Source organism: Henckelia pumila, chromosome 1 (assembly GCF_033568475.1).
Source record: "Henckelia pumila isolate YLH828 chromosome 1, ASM3356847v2, whole genome shotgun sequence".
NCBI lineage: Eukaryota > Viridiplantae > Streptophyta > Magnoliopsida > Lamiales > Gesneriaceae > Henckelia > Henckelia pumila.
In genome coordinates, this window is record NC_133120.1 from 82,934,016 (window position 1) to 82,959,661 (window position 25,646).

At 34.9% G+C, this 25,646-nt stretch overlaps 1 protein-coding gene across 2 annotated transcripts; it reads right to left on the bottom strand.

Annotated features, from left to right (window-relative positions):
• Positions 1–2,601: 2,601 nt before the first annotated feature.
• Positions 2,602–5,342, bottom strand: LOC140874701 (uncharacterized). Of its 2 annotated transcripts, none has more exons than XM_073278057.1 (6): positions 4,735–5,342; positions 4,090–4,183; positions 3,495–3,664; positions 3,107–3,167; positions 2,964–3,019; positions 2,602–2,840 (listed from the first exon to the last, which is right to left on the bottom strand). In XM_073278057.1, exons 1-5 carry the CDS (start codon positions 4,852–4,854, stop codon positions 3,003–3,005), a joined length of 462 nt encoding a protein of 153 aa, XP_073134158.1. In that variant the 5' UTR covers positions 4,855–5,342; the 3' UTR covers positions 2,602–2,840; positions 2,964–3,002. The 2 variants fall into 2 exon arrangements, with proteins under 2 accessions (XP_073134158.1, XP_073134157.1); XM_073278056.1 differs by having other exon boundaries at positions 2,602–2,844; positions 4,735–5,338.
• Positions 5,343–25,646: the final 20,304 nt, after the last annotated feature.

A 25,646-nucleotide genomic window follows, 5' to 3' on the forward strand; every position in this document is an offset into this window, starting at 1 on the left:
TATGACAAGAGATGAAAAGTGGTGATTATTAGACATATGATTAATTATGAATATATAAAATCACTTTATTTCATGCTCTCACACTCATGCTATAAAATATTTTATCAAATAACATCTCATCGTTCCATACACACACACATATATATATATATATAGATATTTGTATTGTCATTGTGAGTATTTACCATGAACATCGACTAAAATAACGTACACCCCCACAAGAACACTACTCACAAAGTGAAGAACTAAACATGGGTGTCTCCACCTTTAAAAAGCAAATTTGGTCCAAAAGTCATCAGTTGTGAGGGGGAAAAAAATTGCAGCACGCCTTGTTGCATGAAATGTGGCAATTATCACTTTACTTTTTAGGTTTGCTCTTATTACTTGCACATATATATTCCAAACTTCCTATGATGCATTCGTGTCTCGATCATCACGAACTTTATTTTACTAGCAAAGTTTGTGGGCGATCTCTCACTTATTTTCTCAAATATTTTAGGCATAAATTATAATGACACAATGGTTATATCCAAAAAGTTGAGGTACTCGAGGTGTAGGCTACTTTGCTTTATAATGAAGGATGGGTATATATATATTATTATATGCATGGTTCATTATCGTTTGCTTCAAGTTTAATATCAAGCTTTTACATAAAAAGATTTTCTTTTAAAAATCAGATATTGATGTGGTTAGTAATTATGGCAGGACTTGCATGCATAATTTTTAAGGTATTGCTATATATACACGGAGTGTTACACGTTGGATTACACATTACACTTGAAATCACATGATTATCCCTGCACTTTATTTGAATTTTTTTTTTCAAAAATGCATGTAGGATAATCATGTAATTTCAAGTGTAATGTGTAACCCAACATGTAACACTTTATGTACATGTAGCATTACCCTAATTTTTAAACTCTAATATTTTGGTAATTTAAGTTTCGGGCCTATACTGGCCCAAACGTTCATAGATGAAGAGCGGCAGGGTTTTATTTGGGTCATAATTTTTGTAATGGGCCTGGGTTGGATGAGGTTTCTGAGGAGCTTTGAGTTGAGATGATCATGAATTAAAGTTCGGGCCCAATATTGCCGATCAACAGGTGAATAATCTTTTTTCCTTTTTTTTAAAATTTATATATATACGTATGAAGAGCGGCAGGGTTTTATTTGGGTCATAATTTTTGTAATGGGCCTGGGGTGGATGAGGTTTCTGAGGAGCTTTGAGTTGAGATGATCATGAATTAAAGTTCGGGCCCAATATTGCCGATCAACAGGTGAATAATCTTTTTTCCTTTTTTTTAAAATTTATATATATACGTTTTTTTTAAAAAAAACAAAATATCGAATGCATTTGGTAAATTATTAAGAAGAACATATGTTGGTTATTTAATTTTAATTTAAACTAACTGCTAATTGTATTAAAAAAATTTAGATAAAACAGACAAATGATAATTGTCTTAAATTATTGGAAATTTAGAAACCAGTAATAAAAAGAGAAGAAGCATAAGAGAGTCGGTATTCTTCTTCCATCCCCTATTAAACTAGACCTGTCTGATAAAAAAGATTATTCTTTCCCAATTCTCGTCCCTTCAAAAACCAACTAAAGGTGAATAAAGTGAAGCATCCATTTCAGTTTGAATTGTCATTCCTTTTCATTACTGATCCAACAAGTCCCTTCATAAAAGATACTTTTGGAGCATTGTGAAACCCCCTTTTCTCATGATGAGCTTCATATTCTTGGCAACAAGGGAAGGAGAAATATGAGAATTCTGCACCCTATTGAGTTTAGTTCCACTGCCGGAGAATTCGAGAGACGTCGTGGGAGGATGGTGTTCTTAATTGCTTTCATAAACGAGTTTTTAGAAACTCTCCCAAACACTACCTTATGCATGTGCTATCAAGGAACTACGGTTCCTTATAATCTGCAGGTGAAGTTTGTTTGCAATCACTTTCTTGGATTATTAACATCTAAGAAGGGAAATAATACAAAACCAGTGGCAGTACTCCACCAAGCATTTGCCCATCTTTATTCGCATTCCAGTGGCATCACCACATAGCAGGCAGGCAGCCACTTGCATCCTCAAAATTTGTACCTGTGTTCCCATAATATCACCCGATTCCCAGACAAGATTCCTTATCCTACCCAGTATCAGTACCAAAACGCATCATGTTCCTCAAATGATTCAACCAACATTCTTATTCTCATCACTCACTGTTTTTCGTGGCTGGGATTCTTCCAAGGGGAAGATATTTTGGTTGGTAGTCCGAGTTCAGACACCGCATTCAAAGTGTCGCCATTGCTTTCAAATATACTTTCCAAAACAATCTGATACCACAAAGTACCCAACCTACCTAACAATAATGCTCAAAAGTTATGATACTCAAAAACATTAATTCTGGAATCTTTTACCAATCTCTGACAGAGGGTTTAAAGACTGGACGCCATTTAGAAGCATAGTCTTATAACCACGTCGGATTGGTGTAAGGGTAACCCCCCCTACAACGTTTGGCCCCGCACCATTTTTTTGGCGGATTGACCATGGGGTGCAACACATCGTGGACGTATCCGGTTATCCACACCCCACAATACCTTGAATGGAAGCAAAGGTTCATAGTAAGATACAGCAGTTAGATGGGCTCGAAGAGCATGAAGTTGCATATCTTTTACATTATACAGCACCCAAGAAAAGAAAAAAGATACTAGCTAAAATTACATAGGATAATAATAGTGATGCCCAAGGCAACACAAATGGAGGCAATAAAAGCCAGTCCTTAGTTAAGGTTACTTTTCGTCTAAATTAAACTGCTATGCTGCTGTCGATGCCCTGCGTTTGTATCTTTCTACAAAGAAATGGGAAAAAACAATCATAAGCAGCTAACAAGCGGAGAAAACTATCGATGAGCTTCGAACGAACTAAATGGATTCACAATCTATACCAAAAGCACTAGTCTGCCCGTACCTAAGTATATATAAATTCACTTGTAGTGGAGACGAGCTCCTAGTAATAAAGAGAACCTGCGGAGAGAAAACAAAATCTTAAAACATGATCATTGTTTGGTGATAGCATACATAATTTAGCAGCGTTAACGATGAATAACATACCCTGCCACCAGTTTCCTCTTGAAGCACCATCCTTATCATCTTCTCCTCCATCTTTATTGAACTGAAAATATACTAATGCGTCATCGGTTCCATTCCAATTGACAAATCCAGATTTACGATAAATAAAAATTGGAAATCAAACATTAGCAGATTTGTATTAAATAAGCTTCTTAAATGCCTATCACCGTTATTTTTTTCCCTTTTCTGGGGCATTTGCATATCAAATTTCAAATTTACCTAAAGTATAGTGTTTATCCTGCTCGTAAATAGCATGGTATAAGACAAATGTTGATGGAAAGAGTCTCCTAAAGTAGGCCACATGATTGTCCAATTTGCTGCAAAAACTATTAATGTGATTTTCCTTTGAAAGGACTTTAAGCCTACTCACAGTAGTGAACACAGGGCTCTGGGCAATCTGAGGTCGAGAATAAACGTCTTGGCCTCCGTAGTAAATCGACGAGCTATAATGACAAGGATGCACATTTTCCACAGGATAAAATGAACCCATATCCTTGCCTTCCGACCTCTGGAAGTTGCCTCCACCGTTGGCATTACTTTCTGCAAAAAAGAAGCCAATGGTCATGCAAAATACGCACTTGGACACACACTCACAACCGTTACTAAAGAATTACACCAAAGATTAAAGATTTAACTATTTTTGCAGCATTAATGCAATCTGTCAAATATGTTTGACTTCAATTCAGCAGTGCCTAAAAGAATCTTGCTATAACTACTAGACATATGTTGACTACAACTAAATTCGACAAGATTCCATATCGGATGGACGATAGACATTTGGTATTCTAACTGTTTAACTCATAATTCATAAAAACAAATTGCATCATATGCGCATATTTTAACGGTTTAACTCATAATACATTAAATCGGCTGTTGACAGATAGGAAAATAAAAATGAAGCAATTACACATTTTCTGTTAAAAATATATAATCTTCCAGAAATGAGGATCTTGGTTGAAACAAACCTGAAACAGCAGTATTGCTATTCCAACTCTGACTTCCAGAATCTTGCTTCTTCTCTTTCTCCGGCATACGCAGAGAGTCATTGCCTACAGCCTTCTGCCAATATAAAAATTGAAAACAGATCTCAGTCACAACTCAGAAGCACGAGTTCGGAAAATTCTAAATGACGAGGTGAGATCCGCGTGTTTGTCGTTGAAATACACATAGGACGACTATAATTTAAGATTGTATATAGAATGCATACACGGTAACTAGCACATGGATGAATGTTACCTGCCATAAAAGATTAATCCTTTATAGAGAACTCATTAAATTTTTCACCAATTAAACACGCGGTTACTTCAAGAATCTAACGATCATTATTACATTGAGATTTATGGCGGCAATAAGAGGCAAGCTTGATTAATGCAGTAAGAAAATTTGAAATATACAAAATTTCTTCGCACCCCTTTTATGTCATCTACCATCAAAACTAAACTTCGTTACTCATTAAATAACAGTCTACCAGACCAAACAACCATTATACAGACTCCATTTAAGTAAATAGGAAATCAAGAACTCCAATCCCCTAAAACGCAAGAACCCAAACATTTACTGCAAATTATTATCATTCTTTTCAAGAAAAAAAAAAAAAAAAACTTTACTACCTTAGCGGGTGGGGCAAAAATGGTCCCAAAAATCCCAGAAGATGAAGCAGCAACATCAGAATCCTTCGACCCAAAAAGTTCAGAGGTGAATGAAGAAGCCGATTTCTTGCCTCCCTCCATTTTCAGTCTCTCAAATCTCTCCGTCTCTTTCTCTATGAAATTGAATGTGCAGAAGAACGAGAGTCTTGGGGGTGAAACAGAGCCCTTTGCGCGCGTATATATACAAAACCCACCGTCAAAAAAGACCCGTAATCGAACGTAACCGCCGAATATTTTCCCACAAACAAACAGAATCCTCGGAAGTGAAAGCGAAAATCAAATGGGAAAAAAACGAAAAAAAAGAAGAAGAAAATTTACAGAACAAGACCACGTGAATTAATTATCCCTGACGTCCGTATGGATTATCCCTGACGTATATACACATACATACCCACATTATATTATATATCCCGGAGTGGAAACACAAATCGAAGTCGTAATCTCCATAATTTTATTATTATCATAATCAAATATTATAATAATCGAACATACATTCTATAAATATATAAAACACACACACACACAATTTATACATACAGAGTATTGTATGTATCTTCTTGCCGCCGATCTCTCCTCCTCCTCACACTCACTGCGGGTTATTAACTTATTTCCCCTTAATAAATTTTCTTTTTTCCACAAAAAAACAAACAAAATCTTTTATCTCTCGAATTGGCAAAAAAATATCCATCAAAATTTTCGAATATACAAAAACAAAAACAAAAACAAAAAAGATTTTTTTTATTATATTATATTATTTATAATCGGTGGTAGTTTTCGGTTAGTCGGCGTGATTTGGCGAGAAGAGAGAAATGCCACGTGGTAGAAACGGGAATATGTGTGGGCCCAGTATTTCAATCTCCAACATTTTACTGCCACGAATACGTTAGTGGATAATAACAACTCCTCCTGTCGCTTTCTTTGAATTCCAAAACCCTAATTTTGACTTTTGAATCCCCAACCCGATTTGGGAACTTGTTTGGATAATTCCACAAGCTGCTTCTAGGTCCACCCACTGGATTTTATTTCAACATGATCCACGATCCAAATTTTATTGTTACGTGCGCCAATTTGACGGTAAATTTGAATTATAACATCCTTTGATTTATAACATTTGCTTTCGATCGAAATTAATGAAGTCCCAAATAGTCCTCGTTCATCTATCCGTATCCAACGTGGTGTTCCAAACAAAGCCTTAAGTATGTAAAATGTATGTACAGAAGCCTATTTAGTACTCTGACCATTTATTTGTTTGGCAGTTTATGTTTGGGAGGAAAAGGCCGTCTTATCTTTTTATCCTGTCGGCCCAAACTCAGTCGGTCTTCTTCATCCTCCAACTACATTAATTAACCCATCAATGTTCATAAATGATACATAGTTAGCAATTATTTCCCAATCAAAGAAAAATCTTAATTTGATAACTCATCATTATTAATCAGAAATTCAATTTTTTTTTGGATGTACATATGCATCAAATTTATCAGTTTCTTGATTCATTATCCAAATATGTAAAATTTTAGATAGGTTGATTAATGGTATAGCTTATACTAAAAAAATAAAAAATAAAAAATAAAATAACCTAATCTAAAATAATGAAATTTGTTGTGTTGGGAGTTGGGAGACTCCTATTTTTATTTTAATAATGCGATAATATTGTTGGTATGTAGGGCTGACATACCGTAACAAAATACCGAATTATTAGCATACGTACCGAATTTTTTCAATATACCTAGATATTTTTTCGACATACCGAATTTTTTTCGATATTGATACAGTATCAATATTGATTTTTTCTATATCAAAATTTCAGAATTTCGGTATCGATATCGGTATCGATATGAATTTTTTTCATACCAATATTTTTGGTACGGTATATCGAAAAATCACCCGTATGTGTAGAGCTTAGTTATTTATTTTACGGAAGTAATCCTGAAATTTTGAACAAATAAAATTACTATAATATGTGATGTGATATTTAGTGAACGTTTGTAATCATTAAAAAAGTGATTCTTAGTTTTCTACTTTAAAAAATCAATTTTATAGTGTTTAATTTAATTGAAATTCAGAAGTTAGTGGAATGCTGATTCTACAACCACAAAAGTGAGTCTGATAAAAAATTAGTATTATCGTGATTTATTTATCAAACACTATCCGTTTCTGAATTTTGGATTTTTCACTTTTATTTTGAATCTTACTTTTGATTTATCTGTATTTTTTTGTAATCTATAAATTTAATGGTCTCTGCGAAAGCATAATTTTTTCGAACACTTACTGTGTTTTCTTAGTTTTTTTTGTTTCCAACATTTCACGATCTTAAAAAAATTCATAAGCTTATGAATAGGTTTCCAAGTTACTATAGATGTTAGAATATTGTCCCACATCGGTAGGATATAATTCCTGGGAGCCCTTAATATAGACAAGGACAACCCTCACCTCTTGAGCTAGCTTTTGAGGTGAGTTAGGTCCAAGTCTCATTTCTAACATGGTATCAGAGCCCGGGTTCCATTGTTATGTGTTGGACGGCCCATAGTTGGCCTCACCCGTCCCATAATTGGGCCATCCATTTAATTTGATCTCAGTCAATTCATTTTTGGACGTGCGAGGGGTGTGTTGGTGTGTTTAGTTTGTCCCACATCGGTTGGATGAATTATCTGGGATTTTAATATATAGGCTTAGACAAACCTCCCCTCTTGAGCTAGCTTTTGAGGTGAGTTAGGTCCAAGTTTCATTTATAACATGGTATCAGAGCCCAGACCCTCCGTGTGTGTTGGACCGCCCATAATTGGGCTGCCTATAATTAGGCCACCCGTTAATATCTCCACGCTCCAGATATTCATTCCTGGACGTGTGAGGGGTGTGTTAGAATATTGTCCCACATCGGTAGTATACAATTCCTGGGTGTGTTAGAATATTGTCCCACATCGGTAGGATATAATTTCTGGGAGCCCTTAATATAGACAAGGACAACCCTCACCTCTTGAACTAGCTTTTGAGGTGAATTAGGTTCAAGTCTCATTTTATATATATATATATATATATATATATATATATATATATATATGCGAGGTTTTTATTTGAGCCTGCCAAGTGGACCTAACGCATTCCCCAAATGTAATGTTCCTTCAACTCTTTGCATTTGAAATTAATAAAGAGAGGATAAGAACCTTATCCTTTAAGAAAAGACTGTTCTTAGTTTTGATCTCTCTTATTCATTTATGCAAGTAGCTAGACAGTGTGTTGGGGTTTGAAAAGTATAAAACTTCTGACTTGACAACCAAAAACTTGAGTATATTACTTAATCAGATGTCTGAAGTTCAATTATCTCTATCAATATTTTTTTGGATTTGCATGTCGTACATTGCTTAGTGTGATTTATCTGACTATCGTAATTTCAGGTTATTGCGTTAGTACGAAGGTTTACCAATGGACACCGAAAGATAACAACTACAGTTTTCACGTCATAAAAAAAAACTTGAATATATTTGGGATTTGGATAAATTTCAAGAATTGAATGAGACACGCTAATTTACTAGAATTTGAATGTGGTTCACTGATTCATATTCGTAATTCTATCATCAAAATTTTAATTTCAACAATATGCTGGATTATAGCCGCGACGACCCAAATTATATCTATATTCGTGTGAACGTTCGATTTTTATCAAATATGTTGATGATTATAATATCGGATTAAAAATGAAATGAAATACTATATAAATTCAATAAGTGCCATAGTCAAACACGAATGTTGATTTCTTCCGAAATTGCAACAGGTACACCAAGTTGTCTTTCCATATGTGCTCGAATCCCACAGATGAATAAAGATTAGTGCCAAAAACTTTCAAAGTTTCAGTGTGATAATTTGCTACAATAATTAAAGTTTTGTCCTAGATTCTGTTTAGGGTTTTGTATAACATCAAATCATTTATTATCATATAAATACTCCGGCAAGCATTTGACTAAAAAGTTATGTTACATGTACATATACATGCATGGTTACACATACAGTTATATATTGCATTTGAAATTACAAATCTATCTCAATGTATTTAAGATAATTAAGATAATTTTGTAATTTCAAATCCAATATATAACCATATGTATAATCGTATACTACATATATCATTTTTCTTAACTATAAAGTATTAATACTACACTTAAAAAAAATTAGAATGTAATTAGTGGTTTGGAAGAGGTTCCATCACCCCATCCATGGATAGGATTCAAAGGATGGATAATACAAGCGATTGGTCCTGTTCCTACGTACAAATCATATAGGCCGGGACCGTAATTAGGCTATAGCTAGCTAGTTTGTTTCCTTTGATTAGATATATATATTCGGAAACATTATCTTGGCAAGTATAAACTACGCATTGTTTTTCTTATTGAAAAGTATATATTCATTTTTTATTATTCATACATGAAATTTATTTATTATAAAAAATTAATTAAAAAATTATCATTTTACGGTTTTACCCAACTTTTCGACAATTCATGTAGCATATTTATGAATCCACAAGCGCATGCTTTTCAAGTTTTATGCGTCCATGATTTACTTTCTTTCTCCACATGGAGTGTCACATTCTGCGTTAGCTAGGGATAACAATGGATCGAAGAAATGGAGGATAGAGATATTCAATACATATACGTACCATGAATCTATTCTCCACACACAAAACATCTTCTTTAATTACATCATTTCATGTTGGAATGGACTTCTTGTATAATCGGGTCGCGATATACATGGAAGGTGAGAATTATTCAACTATTCGATGTTAATTAATTGAGATCTGTTTGGACAAATATTTTAAAAACATTTTTAGTATATTATAAGTGAAATTTTTTTAAAGTGTACGTTTGGAAAAGATTTTTGTAGAATGTTTTTGAAAATATTTTTTTTAAAAAAGTTTTATCCAAGTATAGTTTTTTTAAAAACAATTTCAATGTGTTTTTTTTTTTTATGTTTTTAGAATTGAATGTGCAATGATGAAAATCAATATATATTACTTTTTTTTGTGACGTTGAAAACCGCAACCGCTACCTTTCGGTACGCTTTGGGCCGGATAAACCTTCGAACTAATGCAATAGCCTGCAAACTACGCTAGTCAGGTAAATCACACTAGACAAGCCTTGTGTGACAGGCTAATTCAAAAAGGTGTTGGCATGGGGAATCGAACTTCTGACATATGACCAAGAGTTCACCTACTCCACCAACTTGGATACCTCCTTAGGGGCAAATCAATACATATTACTTGTTAACTCTAAAGATGTTTTTATAGAACAATTGTCCAAACACATACTTATTATTAAAAAACTATTAAAAATTATATATATATTTTTTATAAATTTTTTTTATAAGTAGTTATCCAAACAAAGCTTCCATTTTTTTGTTTGGTGGTGGATATATATGTTTCACAATCCGATGAGTCATGTTCAATGTATGGCAACGAAAGGGACCTAGCTCAAGACTGGAAGGTAGCATTAACTTGGTTCCAAAAAATGAACGTTCTAAATTCAATTATATAAGATGCATCAACCAGCGGAAAACCATCAACTCGGAGATTATGGGAAATAAATTTTAGTTAATTAGTTTGTTTGGATAAATTTAATAGTCATAGCACAGAAAAATGGTCCAAATTAACGTACAGACACCAAAATTTGTTTTTGAATCCGATGGTGTGTACAACATTGTTATTGGATCAATTCTACCGTTAATTCACAATAACGTGCCGAGCGAGGATCCAAATTGCCGTAATTCAGGTATTATATATAGTTGTTTTGTAACAAAACAACGCACACAAATAAAACTCTAATCTAAGACGTAGCTTCAGCTAGCTAGCTAGGCTTAATCTTTAGCACTAGACCAATGGGTATTTTAATGAAAAATTATACACTTCAATTTTTTTTCAACAACTATATATGTACGGAGATTGCTCTCATCTCTACGTCAACGATTGATGATCAAGCTACATATATATGTATATCAAACTAATCACGTAACTCTATTTCAACTATTATTATTATCTAAAATGATTAACAATCGATATATATATATATATATATATATAATTTATATGTTATATGTTATATAGGGAAAGCCTGCTGGAGAATTTCTGTTATTTTCCTTGTTTGGCTCAATTCAATAAAAATATTATTTAAGGGAGAGCATGCTGCAAAATCAATTTCTTGTAGGGCTCATGCTGTTCCTTCAAATTCATTTTGACATGTACATTTGTATCTCATTTTCAATATTTATTATTATTTTATTTATTAAAAATATACTATTTTAATAAAAATGTATTAAATCTTGATATTCAAAAATACCAGTCATATGGCTTTTTCTATATTATATATAATGATGATGATGAATTGATGATTGATTTATCCATTCCATTTCCTCTTGTATTTTTTTGTGCATATAAAATATAACATAAGTAGGTATGTCTGTGTCAATGGAGCCCGCGGTCCTTCTTTTCTTTAATTTAATTTGTTTATATCTTTATTCGGTTTCACCAAACATTATAATAACTGTTCTTTCTTGGTACTAGATGCTTCATGGATATTATAAATTTTCATTTTAAATTATTCTACACATTTATATAAAATATCATTTGATATTGTAACGTTTTAAGTTTCTAAACTGATTCAACTTATTTAACCATTACTGGAGCCTCTCCTTCATTCATTCTTTATTTAAAATTTATAACTAATTGCATCCAAACACATTGAGTATATTGTTAAAATATGAATATTTATTGTTGTTACTGTTATTGTATTTTTTATTTCTAACATATTGAAATTTAAAAGTAAATGGCGGGGCAAAAAAATAGAAAAAATCATGGATACATTAAATTTAAAATAGAGATATAGATTTTGTTCTTCTTTTTTTAATTTGCAAAGTATTTTAGATATTTCATCTTTAATAATATAGTAAGATAATAACAAATATTCGGATGAACATCTTGCGTGTTTGTACAATCCGTTTTTAACGAAAACAAAAAAAATAAATTGTGAAGTGAATAACAATATAAATATCGTTTCTTATAAATAAATGTCCATCAAATGAGGGGGAAAAAAAATAATGTTACATTTCGGTAATTATTAAATATTAAATTATAATCATCAAAAGACAAAAAAAAAAATAAAAATTGACTGGTTGTTATTTCACAAACGATGTACCATATATAAAGTATAAATAAATTGTAATAGAAAAAGTAGCTTTTACAAAAAGTGAGTATATATATTAATATATAGATCTCCTGATTTGTTTAAGGATAAACAAGCATTAATTCATCACGGGGGGAGGAGACTGCAGCACCGTAACTTCTTTAAATTGAATAATATAATGTGCATTCAATCCTCTGTTTCTTTTTTACTCTTTCCCTATAAAATTCAGCCATTATCAGTCGGGACATTTTCTGACATTTCAATGTGCTCTTTTAGGACCTTTTAGTCCCTCAAATTAATAATACATGCCTAACATTTTATAGCCAAAATTTTTATCCGGTAGTGAAACGTAAATCCTATTCACAAATATATGTAACAACAAAATTTACAAACAAAATTTTTATTTTATATTTATTTAATTCATTTAAATTTTTTTCCAAAATTTCAATTAATTGAAACTAAGAAAGTATTATTTATCTATATATATTAGTGACTAATTACAGTCACATTATGTAAGCACAACTTTTTGATCATCATTCATAAGAATGTATTGATTATGTGAAAAAGAATTTTAAACCTAGTATTTTCATATGCCAATCGATCGAAGGGTAGAAAATATACGACGAGAGGTCGTATATTTGAAAATATTCGTGGTAATTGAAAGTTTAAAATATCATCCGGAAAATTTATGTTTTGCAAGAAATAAATATTGTAAAGTAGAAAAAGAGGGGAGGATAATTTTTTAAGGAACCGGCGGCTAGTACTATCGTTTTTATGTGTGAACAAAAAATACTACTACATTTTTTCAGTAGAAAACTTAAATAAGTTTCCCCTAAATAATAAATTAAATAAATATATAAAATATATCACTTTTTTTTTAAAAAATATCATACATTAATAATTTACTTTTTAAAATTAATTTCACGATAAAAATATTTTTAGAACATACTTATAAACATGCAACCGTGACACGTGTTACGTGTATCGGTGTATGCCCCAAATCTAATCTAAGTGGGGAAAAAATACGATATTTCAAATACGTTATAGTTTATTACTATATATAATAAACCAACAAGTACTTAAAAAAAAAACTATAATTTCGCAAATTTTATATCGTCACTTCAGCACCGATCTCAAATATGGAAATTTTCGACAAATAAAATGTGTCATCTGCACTATATAATAACACATAAATCCTTTAATAATTATTTTAATCATTTTAGTAGATAGAAAAAAAATAATTTTTTTTAATTTAATAAAAATTATCTTCATAACTTATTTTATAAAATTCTAAAAATAACTAAATAATTATATAAATATATATATATATATATATATATATATCATTAGCCTAAATATTTTCAAAAAAAAATATTTTCAAAAAATAACTCACACATTAATTAGAAATAAATGTTTGCGAATTATCATATACGTGTGTTATTAGTTTACTTTAAACTACTCTCGAATGGATCCAGAACACTTGAAAATGGCCGAAAATGTTCCGAGTCTTCGACAGAATCGGAGGCTCCCAACCTGGGATCGGATGGTCCGAAGTGTCCAAGTTCGGAGGGCCTGAAGATGTTCGGAAGGGTGAAGTTCGGACGATCCGAAGAGGGATCGGACGGTCCGATCTCCATCAGATAAGATAGGATAAGGAAAATAATTTGATTGGTTGGAAGTAGAGTTCGGACGATCCGAAGTCCAGGATCGGACGGTCCGAACAGTAGCCAGACAGGTGTCCGGGGGGTGACATGAGTGACATAATATTCGAGTTCGGACGATCCGAAGTCCTGATCGGACGGTCCGAAGTGCTATCAGGTGACACTTGTCACACATGCAGGGATCAAATGGTCTGACCCTCGTCTATAAAATGAGGTCGAGGAGCTCATTTCAGAATTGCACCAATTCCTCTCCTTCGCCCGAGTGGTCCTATTTTAGGGCTTTGGGTACTCTTATTTTAGAGTTGGAATATGAAGTATATTTTAGTATAGTCAGACAGTGTCTGACATAGTAGCGAAGCGGTGTTCGAGTAGCGGAGCGGTGCTCGTAGCTGTAGAGCTGCACCAGGGGTGTGCCCCTAGTTGCAGAATAGTCGTCATCAGCGGGCTGACGACGAACGCATGTATAACTATGATCTCCTTAAATTATTTAGGAGTATGCAATAGCTTAGTGAAAACTTTTAGAGCTTAAATATTGATGCATGAGTATTTGCATTGTAGAGATGTTGATAGGCTTGGGTGTAACACCCGAAATTATTTAATTTTGATCCAAGAATATTTAATTTGGGAATATCTGGAGTTTTGATTTAAATTCTAATATTCTTAAATTATTTAGGATTGAAATTGAATAAAATGAGAAGTTGAGGACTGAATTGCAATTATTGAAGTCTTGAGGGGCTAAAGTGCAAAATTCTTATTTTGGGCTGGACACTTGTTATTTTTCCTAACATTCACGTGTATATGATTTTTCCATCAGATTGTTAGAGGTAAGAACCGTGGAGACAGAGCAAAGAATTCCAAACTTCTTCTTCATTTTCAAATTGAGATATCTTTTGATACGGGTATCCGATTTCGATTCCGAAAGATGTTCTGGAATCCTCGCAAAGAAACCTTCGATTTGATGTAATTTTTCTCTTTGTTAATCAGGGTTTGGTAATTCGAAAATGATAGACACCAGACTTGTGTTTGAATTATTGTTGATGAGCTTCTATCTTTTGTAATATTGAAGTTGGTTGAGGATTGATTGTTGTATCATGTTCTTATGATTTTCCAGCTATGATTCGACTTTTATACCTATTGATATGTTGGGTTTGAGTTGATATACAGCTGATATGAATGTTAGATTGGTTATAGATGTGTTCGGAATCGCCGAGTTATACCGATATGCCGTCGAACTCATGATTTGAAGTGATTTGCTATTGTTCTTGGACTAAGAAGTTGCTGAGTTATTAGCTGATGATTTCTTGCTTGTTATGCTGTGATTTTAGTGTGTAAACAGGGCATTTCAACTCATTGATCTTGACTCCGAAACCGATACAAGAACGCACAAGGTTGGTAGCGTTTTGCTTTGACGTTTGGGTTGAAACTTGAGCAGATTTTGAGATAGGTTTGGTGGTTAACTTGTACAGATTTGGACAAGCTAAAAGACATCCTAAACATCACATTTGAAAGGTAAAAGTGGACTACTATTTGATTGGGATTACAACTCGAGATGGTTTGTATCGAGTTCCCCTAAATCACATACTTGTTTGCTTAATTGCTCTTATGTGCTTTCCTTTGAGTTGTTGAATAAGTCTTGATGTTAATGAATGTGATTTGAATGATATATATTGCATTCATCTTGTAAGACTTGTTCTTTGATTTCAAAATGAACGGAAACGTTCGAATAGACGATTTGAGGGATTGTATATGTATGGCCTGGGTGGTTGTATAGCCTAGCGTCTGATTTACATATATAATGGCTTCAAAGTCTAGAGAAGTGAGATAAGTAGCCCCACCTTGATCTGGAGAGTCGGTGGATTAGTTATGATATCTACTTCTCGGGATCCCAACCGACGAATGAAGAGATGAACCTTGTTTTAAAACATGCATTGAAGTTATGTTCTTTATATCATGATCTTGATATATGTTTGTATGCATGTTTAGTGCTTTTACTGGGAAATCTATTTCTCACCGGAGTTATCCGGCTATTGTTTTGTTGTATGTGTCATTGCAATAGGAGGGAGTGGAACCGGGCAAAAGCGAACGTGAAGAACAAAGGATAAAAATATAGCGTGATGATCCGAGTGTAGATGGTTGTGTGAGCTGTCATGATGTTGTTGAGTGTCTTAAACATGAGCATGTTAGAGCTACTTGTTCTAAGACTTGTTGATGAATAAGTTAGTATCTTGTTGTTGTATTTAGGATTTGATAGATGTGTAAATCCTTGAGACAACATGGTGTATCTTGATCTTTATTATATAACAATGCTTCTTGCATGTTTTTTTGGAGAGTCTTGATTATTATGATTGTAAGGTCTTGTTATGATTTAATTCTATCCATTGTATAGCATGTTAGAATGCATGTTAGATGTTGATATGAATTAGATCATGTATGAATCCTTGTATGAGTTGATCGTGGATGGAAATGCATGAATGAACTCGTTTTTGACAGCAACCTTATCTGATCTTTTGCTTCTGGAATTGTGCTCGCTCGATCGGGCAATTCCTACCGATCGAGCGAGGCTGTTATTTCTTGAACAGAGAGTTTGAGCAGGTGTGCTCGCTCGATTGGTAGAAAATGACCGATCGAGCGAGGCCACCATTTTGTTCACCCGAGATTTTGAGCAAAGTGCTCGCTCGATCGGTAACTTTTTACCGATCGAGCGAGGTGCTCAGTCCTTAAAAAAAAAAAGTTTTTTTATTCATTTTGTTTAGACATTGATTATTGTCTATTTTATTTAATGATTTGATTATCGAGAGATTAGAACTCGGGTCGTCACATTGGGAACCTAGAGTGGGACTGCTAGAACTGTCTGTAGTAATGTACGTAAGTACTGACTGAGATAGCCAGCGGATATGCATACTTATGTGTTGCATTTATGTGCTATGTTTGCATGGATTATTATGCGTCATGTTCACATCATATTGTGAATGTACATCTTTTGAGATGAGCCATGTAGGCCGCTCAGCCATGTTCGGACGGTTGATATCGAGCGCCCCGCGACCGACGGGTTAGCCGACACTGACATCTGAAGGACACGATCCACGTCCGATAGAAATGAGTATTGTACTCAGTGGTTTGATTCCCGGGTTGTACAACTCATGTCCTAGGCGTCATTTTGAGCAGTTGTATACAGTTATCCCAGATATGGATACCATGTCATTTGCATGCATCATGTTTGTATGTTTATCCGTACTTTCATATTGAGCGTAGTCGCTAACGTCCAGTGTTTTTGTATGTCTGGACACTTCATGAAAGAGTTGATTCCCCGCTAGCCAAGTTGTGGCTAAGGGCTTTGAGAGTCTCTTATTGTAAACAATCTTTGTTTAATATAATTTACATTCATTAATGGCATTTTATTTATCTTTCTTCATAATGTTATATTGTGATATACTATTGTTGTTTTGATAAAGACCTTGAATATACTATAGTGTAACTAAGATGAGATAGTGAATAAAGAGAGATTACTATCATGAAACACATCTTATAGTCACTGTATATTCTAAACAGTTCCTAGTCAATTGAGTCGTCCGCAAATAAGGATAAGGATCGCTCGAGATAGACTAGCATTTGCGATGCCAAATACCACGTTTCATTGGTATGGAACATAGAGATGTTCAAAGCATGCAAATGGATATTCATATGATGAATGATCGAACTACCCTATTCGGACTTTTCAAGTGGTTATTATTAATTGAGTGGATAAGTCCGCGGTTTTGGTTGTACACCATTAGTCCTTACTACTTGAAACATCATGGAGACTCTATATGCTAGTACTATACTTTGACTCGTTTACCGACTCTATGAGGGTCATCAGGTGTCGGGATTGGGTACAATTACGACACATATAGGAGTCGATGATTTGTTGTCAAGAATTCACCACACGCTTGCGAGTGTGGATATCCTATGCGATCTGAAGAGATATTAGTGTGACAAATCTCTGGCCAGAGTACTCGATGTGATTTAGGTTACTTGGTTTCCTAGTAGCACATGCGATGTCACTATTTGATCTTCAAGATGCATTGCATAGTTATCGAATCTCGAACGACTCTCGATGTACCAATGGTTGTTGATTCGATCGGGATATATGGATGAAGGGACCGTACTGTACGCTGACCAAAACCTACTGGTTCTTGCAGGCACTATCAGTGATACCTAGGGAATCATGGGGCGATGTTGCTAGGCGCTCTTACCATGATTCGATGGGTAAGTCGGAAATTATTGTTCCGAGTCACAAGGAGTTGTGAGCCCACGGCTAGCTGTATCCCTGAACCATTGAAGGTCACACAAGTAATGAATTACTAATACCCGTTGAGATAGTTAAATTAAAGGAGTTAAATTTAGCGAAAGAGAAGTTGGACTTCTTAACTAAAGGGAGTGCAATTTCCTAAAATGACATAGGGATGGGCATTTTTGGAAATCACTGAATTCGGATTTAGAAAAATTATCTTGACTTTAAAAGATGCAGAAATGGTTTCTATGCACATTGGTAAAATCAGTTTATCAATCGGAGTCATGATAAATTTTATATTAATTTCTATAATAACATGCTTGGCTTGTTGGGCTTAAGTCATGGATTATGGGCCCTAAGAGGTTAGTGTCCTAATAGACATATAACTTAATCCAGTCTAGAAATTATATATATATATATATATATATATATATATATATATATATGTGTGTGTGTGTGTAATTTTTGAAAAACATTATTATTCCAACCTTGCAATTTTCGAAAATCACAATATATTTTCTAAGGGGGTTTTTGAAATTCCCTTCTCCTTTTTGAGAGAATTCAGTGTGTGGTTTTACATTCTGAATTGACAGATCAAATCTGTTTAATCTCTTCGATAAACATCTGATTGATTTCTAGTGCAATCAATCAGAGGGTTTTAGTTTTCTGTTCGTGAACTTAATTCAGGAGTTGATCGAGCGAGTCATCAGTTCCTGAGATTTACAACAAGAGCAGAAAATTCTGTTGGTGTCCATAATCAAGCCATAGCTTGAAGAGGTAAAATTTTAATTGTTATTATATTTTACATGTTGATTTTAATCGTTAATATTTGATACCCATGATATGAAATCGTTCCATATAAGAAAATAAAAATTTTTAAACTTTCGCTGCACCGGGTATCACATCTTTGATCCGAGAACGCGTGTTCCAACAGTGGTATCAAAGCCAGGTTGCTCTCAGATCAAACGATTAAAATTTATCGATTGTACAAAATTTTTAAGCCTCGGGTTGTTAGAAACAAAAACAAAATTTTTAAAAATAAATTTGAAGGGCAACACGGGCAGCGATGGGCTGCACATGCCCGAGCCCCACGTGGGGGCGGGGCTGCCCGGGAACGTCCCGGGCAGCCCGGAAAATTAAAAAAAATATTTTTAAGAATTTTAAATTTTTGAAATTTTAGTTTTTGGTCCGATCAAAAATTATTTTGATTGGTCCACGAGGCATCGGATCAAATTGTTTGAGTCCGAAATTTTTAAAATTGATTTTTTTGGATAAATTTGAATTTTGGAAAATTTATAAATTTTATCCGTTAAATTAGATTTTATAAAATTAATTATTTTGGCACAATTGATGATAAGATATGATCTTATGAATATATTAGATAAAATTTGATTTTATCTTTCCAATGATTTAATTATTGAATTAAATATTGGATAAAAGGATGATCGATGCCATGACCAATATTATAGGTGTATGTTAGGTTGTTTACATTTGGTTTTTATTATTGTTTTTTGGTTTTATTAATGGGCCTGGTTTATGGCCCGTTCCCACCCTTAAATATGTATCCCCTACTTGTCATCGAAATTTATTGTAAATTTATTAGACTTAGTAGGAGATAAAGATTTGAACACAATGGTGGACCCAACAGACAATAAAGACCGAAGAAATGTAAATTGGAAGCTCAATGTAATAGGATTGCATTGCATACTTGCATATCACCTAGGATTGAACTTAGACTCGTGATTGGCAACCATGGGTCGATCATCCTTTATATAATATATGATATTATTGTTGTATGCATGTTTAGACTAAATTGCATGAATCCCGCAAGCATACAAATTATTTAAAGATGAGACAATTTTCAAAATTAAAATCCCTCATTTTAAATATGATTTAAAATTGATATCAATATAAACAAAAGGGAATTTAAATATTGTTTAAATGGTCCTACCTTCCATCAACGATCAATGTATGAGATGCTACCCGCGGGCACGGTCCGGCTCATATTATTGGAGGGGGCTCGTTCGTCGAAAAGCTGTACATTGGATCGACACATGTTGTAAGTTGGATGAAACTCCCATGGGATTGGCTCATATTATTGGGGATCCACATGGAGACCGTCCATCACAACTTAATATTGATGAGTCATCTTGACATGTCACAATAAACGGCGTCATATTATTGGGTCCTTATTGGACATGAGGTAAAAGAATGGGGGTTGCTTTGGAAGCAATTGGGCTCTACCTTTTGAAAATTATGGTTGGCTGATATTATTCGGGACTATGATTTGTCAATTGGACTCCATGTTTCCACTAAGGAAACCAGTTTCTCGTTTTCACTAGAGGGTAGTGAAATCGTTAAAATAGTGGGAGTAAAATTCATAAAATAAATCTCGCCATATTTTATGTCTTAGTAAATTAATTAAGCAATCACTGATTATTGTCTGTTTCTTTTCAGTATTTCATTACAATGAATTCGCGCAATCCACTATTCTCAATTCTCGAACAAAACAAACTGACTGGCGCAAACTATACGGAATGGTTCCGTAAGTTAAAGATTGTTTTAAGTTCAGAAAAGGTTTTCTACGTGTTAGAAAAGCCTCCTCCGAAAGAAGCCCCGGCTGATGTGAGTCCGGAAGAATTGGCCAAACTTGACAAATGGTGGGACCATGATGTCAAGGCCAAATGTTACATGCAGGTTTCGATGTCTGATGAACTTCAGAGGAGATTTGAGAATGCAGTGAATGCTGCTGACATTCACGATACTCTCAAGGAACTTTTTGGAGCTCAGTCAAGATCGGAGAGGTATGCCACCGTCAAAGAGCTCATGACATGCCGCATGCGAGATGGGACTTCGGTCCATGAGCATGGGGTACACGTGATTGGGCTCATTGAAAAGTTGGTAACACTCGATTTGATATTGGAGCACGAACTGAATGCGGACTTGTTACTTCTTTCACTTCTTTCATCGTTTGACGGTTTTGTGATGAACTTCAATATGAACAAAATAGAGGCCACCCTTGAAGAGATGGTCAATATGCTTGTCACATATGAGGCCACATTAAAGAAGGATAAACCAGTATTTTTTGTTGGTTCCTCTTCTAACTCTAAGAAGAGGCCAAATGGAAAGAGTAAGAAAAGTTCTGTCCCACCAAAGAAAACTGTGCCAAAGAAGAAGAACAAAACAAAGGCTTCAAACATGAACAGATCTGAAGACGTTTGCAATCACTGCAAGAAACCCGGTCATTGGAAACGTAACTGCAAAGAATATCTCGAGCAGTTGCGAACTTCAAAAGGTATGTTTTACATTGAAATAAATGTTTCACTTAATACTACTTCTTGGGTTTTGGATACCGGATGTGGATCTCACATTTGCAATGATTTGTAGGTGATGACAAGAAGTCGTAAGCTTAGGATGGGTGAGACCCACCTAAGGCTCGAAAATGGTTCTAGAGTTGAAGCCAAAGCTGTGGGAGACGTTTATTTAGTTTTGCAGAACAATTTTAAGTTACTTTTGAGAGATGTTTTATTTGTGCCAGATTTGGTTAAAAACATTATTTCTGTTTCTATGCTTGATAGAGATGGTTTTTTTTGCAATTTTGTGAATGAGATTTGCAATATTTACAAGAATAAATGTTTGATTGGATGTGGACAACTTGAAAACGATCTATATAACTTAAAATTAAAAGACGTACCAATTAATTATGTTGATAAACCGGCAACAACAAATAAAAGGACAAACGATAGTCAAAACCCGGCAAACCTTTGACATGCTAGGCTAGGTCATATTTCCTCAAGGAGGATGAACAAGCTAGTGGGAGAGGGCATGTTTGATATGTCTGATATTAACTCTCTACCAACTTATGAGTCCTGCCTAAAAGGAAAAATGACTAAAACTCCTTTCAAAGGAAAACCTGAGCGTAGTCAAAATCTATTGGATTTGATCCATACAGATGTTTGCGGCCCATTTAGTATTGGTACTAAATTTGGTCACACCTACTTCATTACCTTTACTGATGATTATTCTAGGTATGGGTATTTATATTGATGAAATATAAGTCTGAATCATTTGAAAAGTTCAAAGAATTCAAGGCTGAAGTAGAAAATAAACTAGGAAAAAGTATTAAAGCACTTCGATCGGATCGAGGTGGAGAATACTTAAGTACCGAGTTTTTGGGCTATCTAAAAGAGAATGAGATTCTCTCTCAGCGGACTCCTCCTATGACACCTCAGCTAAATGGTGTTTCGAAGCGTCGCAATCGAACATTGTTGGACATGGTTCGATCTATGATGAGCTTCACTGAGCTTCCACCTTCGTTTTGGGGCTATGCGCTTGAAACAGCGGTATTGTTGTTGAACAATGTCCACACTAAAGCAGTGAACAAAACTCCATATGAATTATGGACTGGAAAAACTCCTAAGTATTCGTACTTGAGGATTTGAGGATGTCCTGCTTATGTGAAGCAGACAGTGGGAGATAAGTTGGATAGTCAATCCACCTTATGTTATTTTGTAGGTTATCCGAAGAATTCAATCGGATATTATTTTTATCATCCTACTGAAACAAAAGTGTTTGTTTCGGGGAATGCCACCTTCATGGAGAAGGAGTTCTTACTTGATAAGAAAGACAAGATGATGGAACTTGAAGAAATTCAAGAAGAACCTGAGATACAAAATAACGATACCACACCTCAGGAACCATTAAACGACACGCCTCTTTTTAGAAGATCCGAGAGGACTTCTAGACCTCCTATTTGATATGGTTTACTTCTTGAAGGGGATCAAAGTGAACTCGACATTGGATGTGATCCAAGAAACTTCAAGGAAGCATTTTCTGATGCGGATTCGAATTTATGGCTTGAAGCTATGCAGTCGGAAATAGACTCGATGCATACAAACCAAGTTTGGTCTTTAGTAGATCCTCCCGATGGAATTGTTCCAATAGGGTGTAAATGGATATACAAGAGAAAACTTGGACCTGATGGTAAGGTATTGACCTACAAGGCACGATTGGTGGCAAAAGGTTATACTGAAAGACAAGGTGTTGACTATGATGAAACCTTTTCACCAGTCGCAATGCTCAAATCCATAAGAATCCTTATTGTCATAGCAGCGTGGTATGACTATGAGATATGGCAAATGGACGTGAAGACTGCATTTATTAATGGAAACATTAAGGAATAGATTTATATGATGCAGCCTGAGGGATTCACATCCATGGGAAGCGAGCATAAGGTATGCAAGCTTCAGAGATCAATTTATGATCTCAAACAGGCATTAAGAAGTTGGAACCAGAAATTTGATGAAACAATAAAGGACTTTGGTTTCATCAAGAACCCGGAGGAACCATGCGTGTACAAGAAAGTAGTTAAAGATGCTGTGACGTTCTTAGTGCTTTATGTTGATGATATTTTACTCATTGGGAATGATGTAGGGATGTTGCAGTCAACAAAGATATGGTTATCAGGTAGATTCTCGATGAAGGACTTAGGTGAGGCATCCTATATTCTAGGAATACAGATCTATAGAGATAGATCTAAGAGAATGATATGACTCACTCAAGCTACCTACATCGACACTATATTGAAGAGGTTCTCTATGGATAAGTCCAAGAGAGGACATCTACCTATGTGTCATGGAGTTTCTCTATCCAAGTCTATGTCTCCCAAGACTGACGAAGAGATAGAGAAAATGACACACATACCATATGCATCAGCCATAGGTAGTATCATGTATGGGATGATATCTACCAGACTGGATGTAGCCTTTGCTCTGAGTGTCACGAGCAGATATCAGGCCAATCCCGGTCAAATTCATTGAAAAGCTGTGAAGGATATTCTAAAGTACTTGAGAAGGACTAAGAATATATTCATGGTTTATGGGGAAGAAAATTGAAATTGGAAGGCTATACCGACTCTAGCTTCCAAAGTGACGTGGATGACTCAAATTCAACCTCTGGATTTGTATTCATTCTCAATGGTGGTGCTGTCTCTTGGAAGAGTTCCAAGCAGGACACCACAGCGGATTCCACCACTGAGGCAAAATAAATTGCAGCATCAGCTGCTGCTAAAGAGGCCTTTTGGATGAAGAATTTCGTCCAAGAGTTGGGCGTAATTCCTGAAGCTGTTGGTCCAATCCCGGTGTACTGTGACAGCACTGGTGCCGTTGCTCAGGCAAAAGAACCAAGGTCTCATCAAAGATCCAAACACATACTGAGGAAATACCACATCATCCGGGAGATCGTGGAAAGAGGAGACATCACTGTCGAGAGAGTGGCCTCTGCAGACAATATCGCTGATCCACTTACTAAGCCCTTTCCAGGACCATTTTTTGACAAACATCACGAAGCAATGAGACTACGTAGTATGAATAGTTGGCTATAGGGCAAGTGAGAGATTGAAAGAGTTGATGCCCCGCTAGCCAAGTTGTGGCTAAGGGCTTTGAGAGTCTCTTATTGTTAACAATCTTTGTTTAATATAATTTACATTCATTAATGAAATTTTCTTTATCTTTCTTCATAATGTTATATTGTGATATACTATTGTTCTTTTGATAAAGACCTTGAATATACTATAGTGTAAGTAAGATGAGATAGTGAATAAAGAGAGATCACTATCATGAAACACATCTTATAGTCACTGTATATTCTAAACAATTTCTATTCAATTGAGCCGTCCGCAAATAAGGATAAGGATCGCTCGAGATCGAGACTAGCATTTGCGATGCCAAGTACCACGTTTCATTGGTATGGAACATAGAGATGTTCAAAGCATGCAAATGGATATTCATATGATGAATGATCGAACTACCATATTCGGACTTTCCAAGTGGTTATTATTAATTGAGTGGATAAGTCCGCGGTTTTGGTTGTACATCATTAGTCCTTACTACTTGAAACATCATGGAGACTCTATATGCTAGTACTATACTTTGACTCGTTTACCGACTCTATGAGGGTCATCAGGTGTCGAGATTGGGTACAGTTACGACACATATAGGAGTCGATGCTTTGTTGTCAAGGATTCACCACACGATTGCGAGTGTGGATATCCTATGCGATCTGAGGAGATATTAGTGTGACAAATCTCTGGCCAGAGTACTCGATGTGATTTAGGTTACTTGGTTTCCTAGTAGCACATGTGATGTCACTATTTGATCTTCAAGATGCATTGCATAGTTATCGAATCTCGAACGACTCTCGATGTACCAATGGTTGTTGATTCGATCGGGATATATGGATGAAGGGACCGTACTGTACGCTAACCAAAACATACTGGTTCTTGCAAGCACTATTAGTGATACCTAGGGAATCATGGGGCGATGTTGCTAGGCGCTCTTACCATGATTCGATGGATAAGTCGGAAATTGTTGTTCCGAGTCACAAGGAGTTGTGAGCCCACGGCTAGCTGTATCCCTGAACCATTGAGGGTCATACAAGTAATGGATTACTAATCCCCGTTGAGATAGTTAAATTTAAAGAGTTAAATTTAGCGAAAGAGAAGTTGGACTTCTTAACTAAAGGGAGTGAAATTTCCTAAAATGACATAGAGATGGACATTTTTGGAAATCACTGAATTCAAATTCAGAAAAATTATCTTGACTTTAAAAGGTGCAGAAATGGTTTCTATGCACATTGGTAAAATCAGTTTATCAATCGGAGTCATGATGAATTATATATTAATTTCTATAATAACAGGCTTGGCTTGTTGGGCTTAAGTCATGGATTATGGGCCCTAAGGAGTTAGTGTCCTAATAGACATATAACTTAATCCAGTCTAGA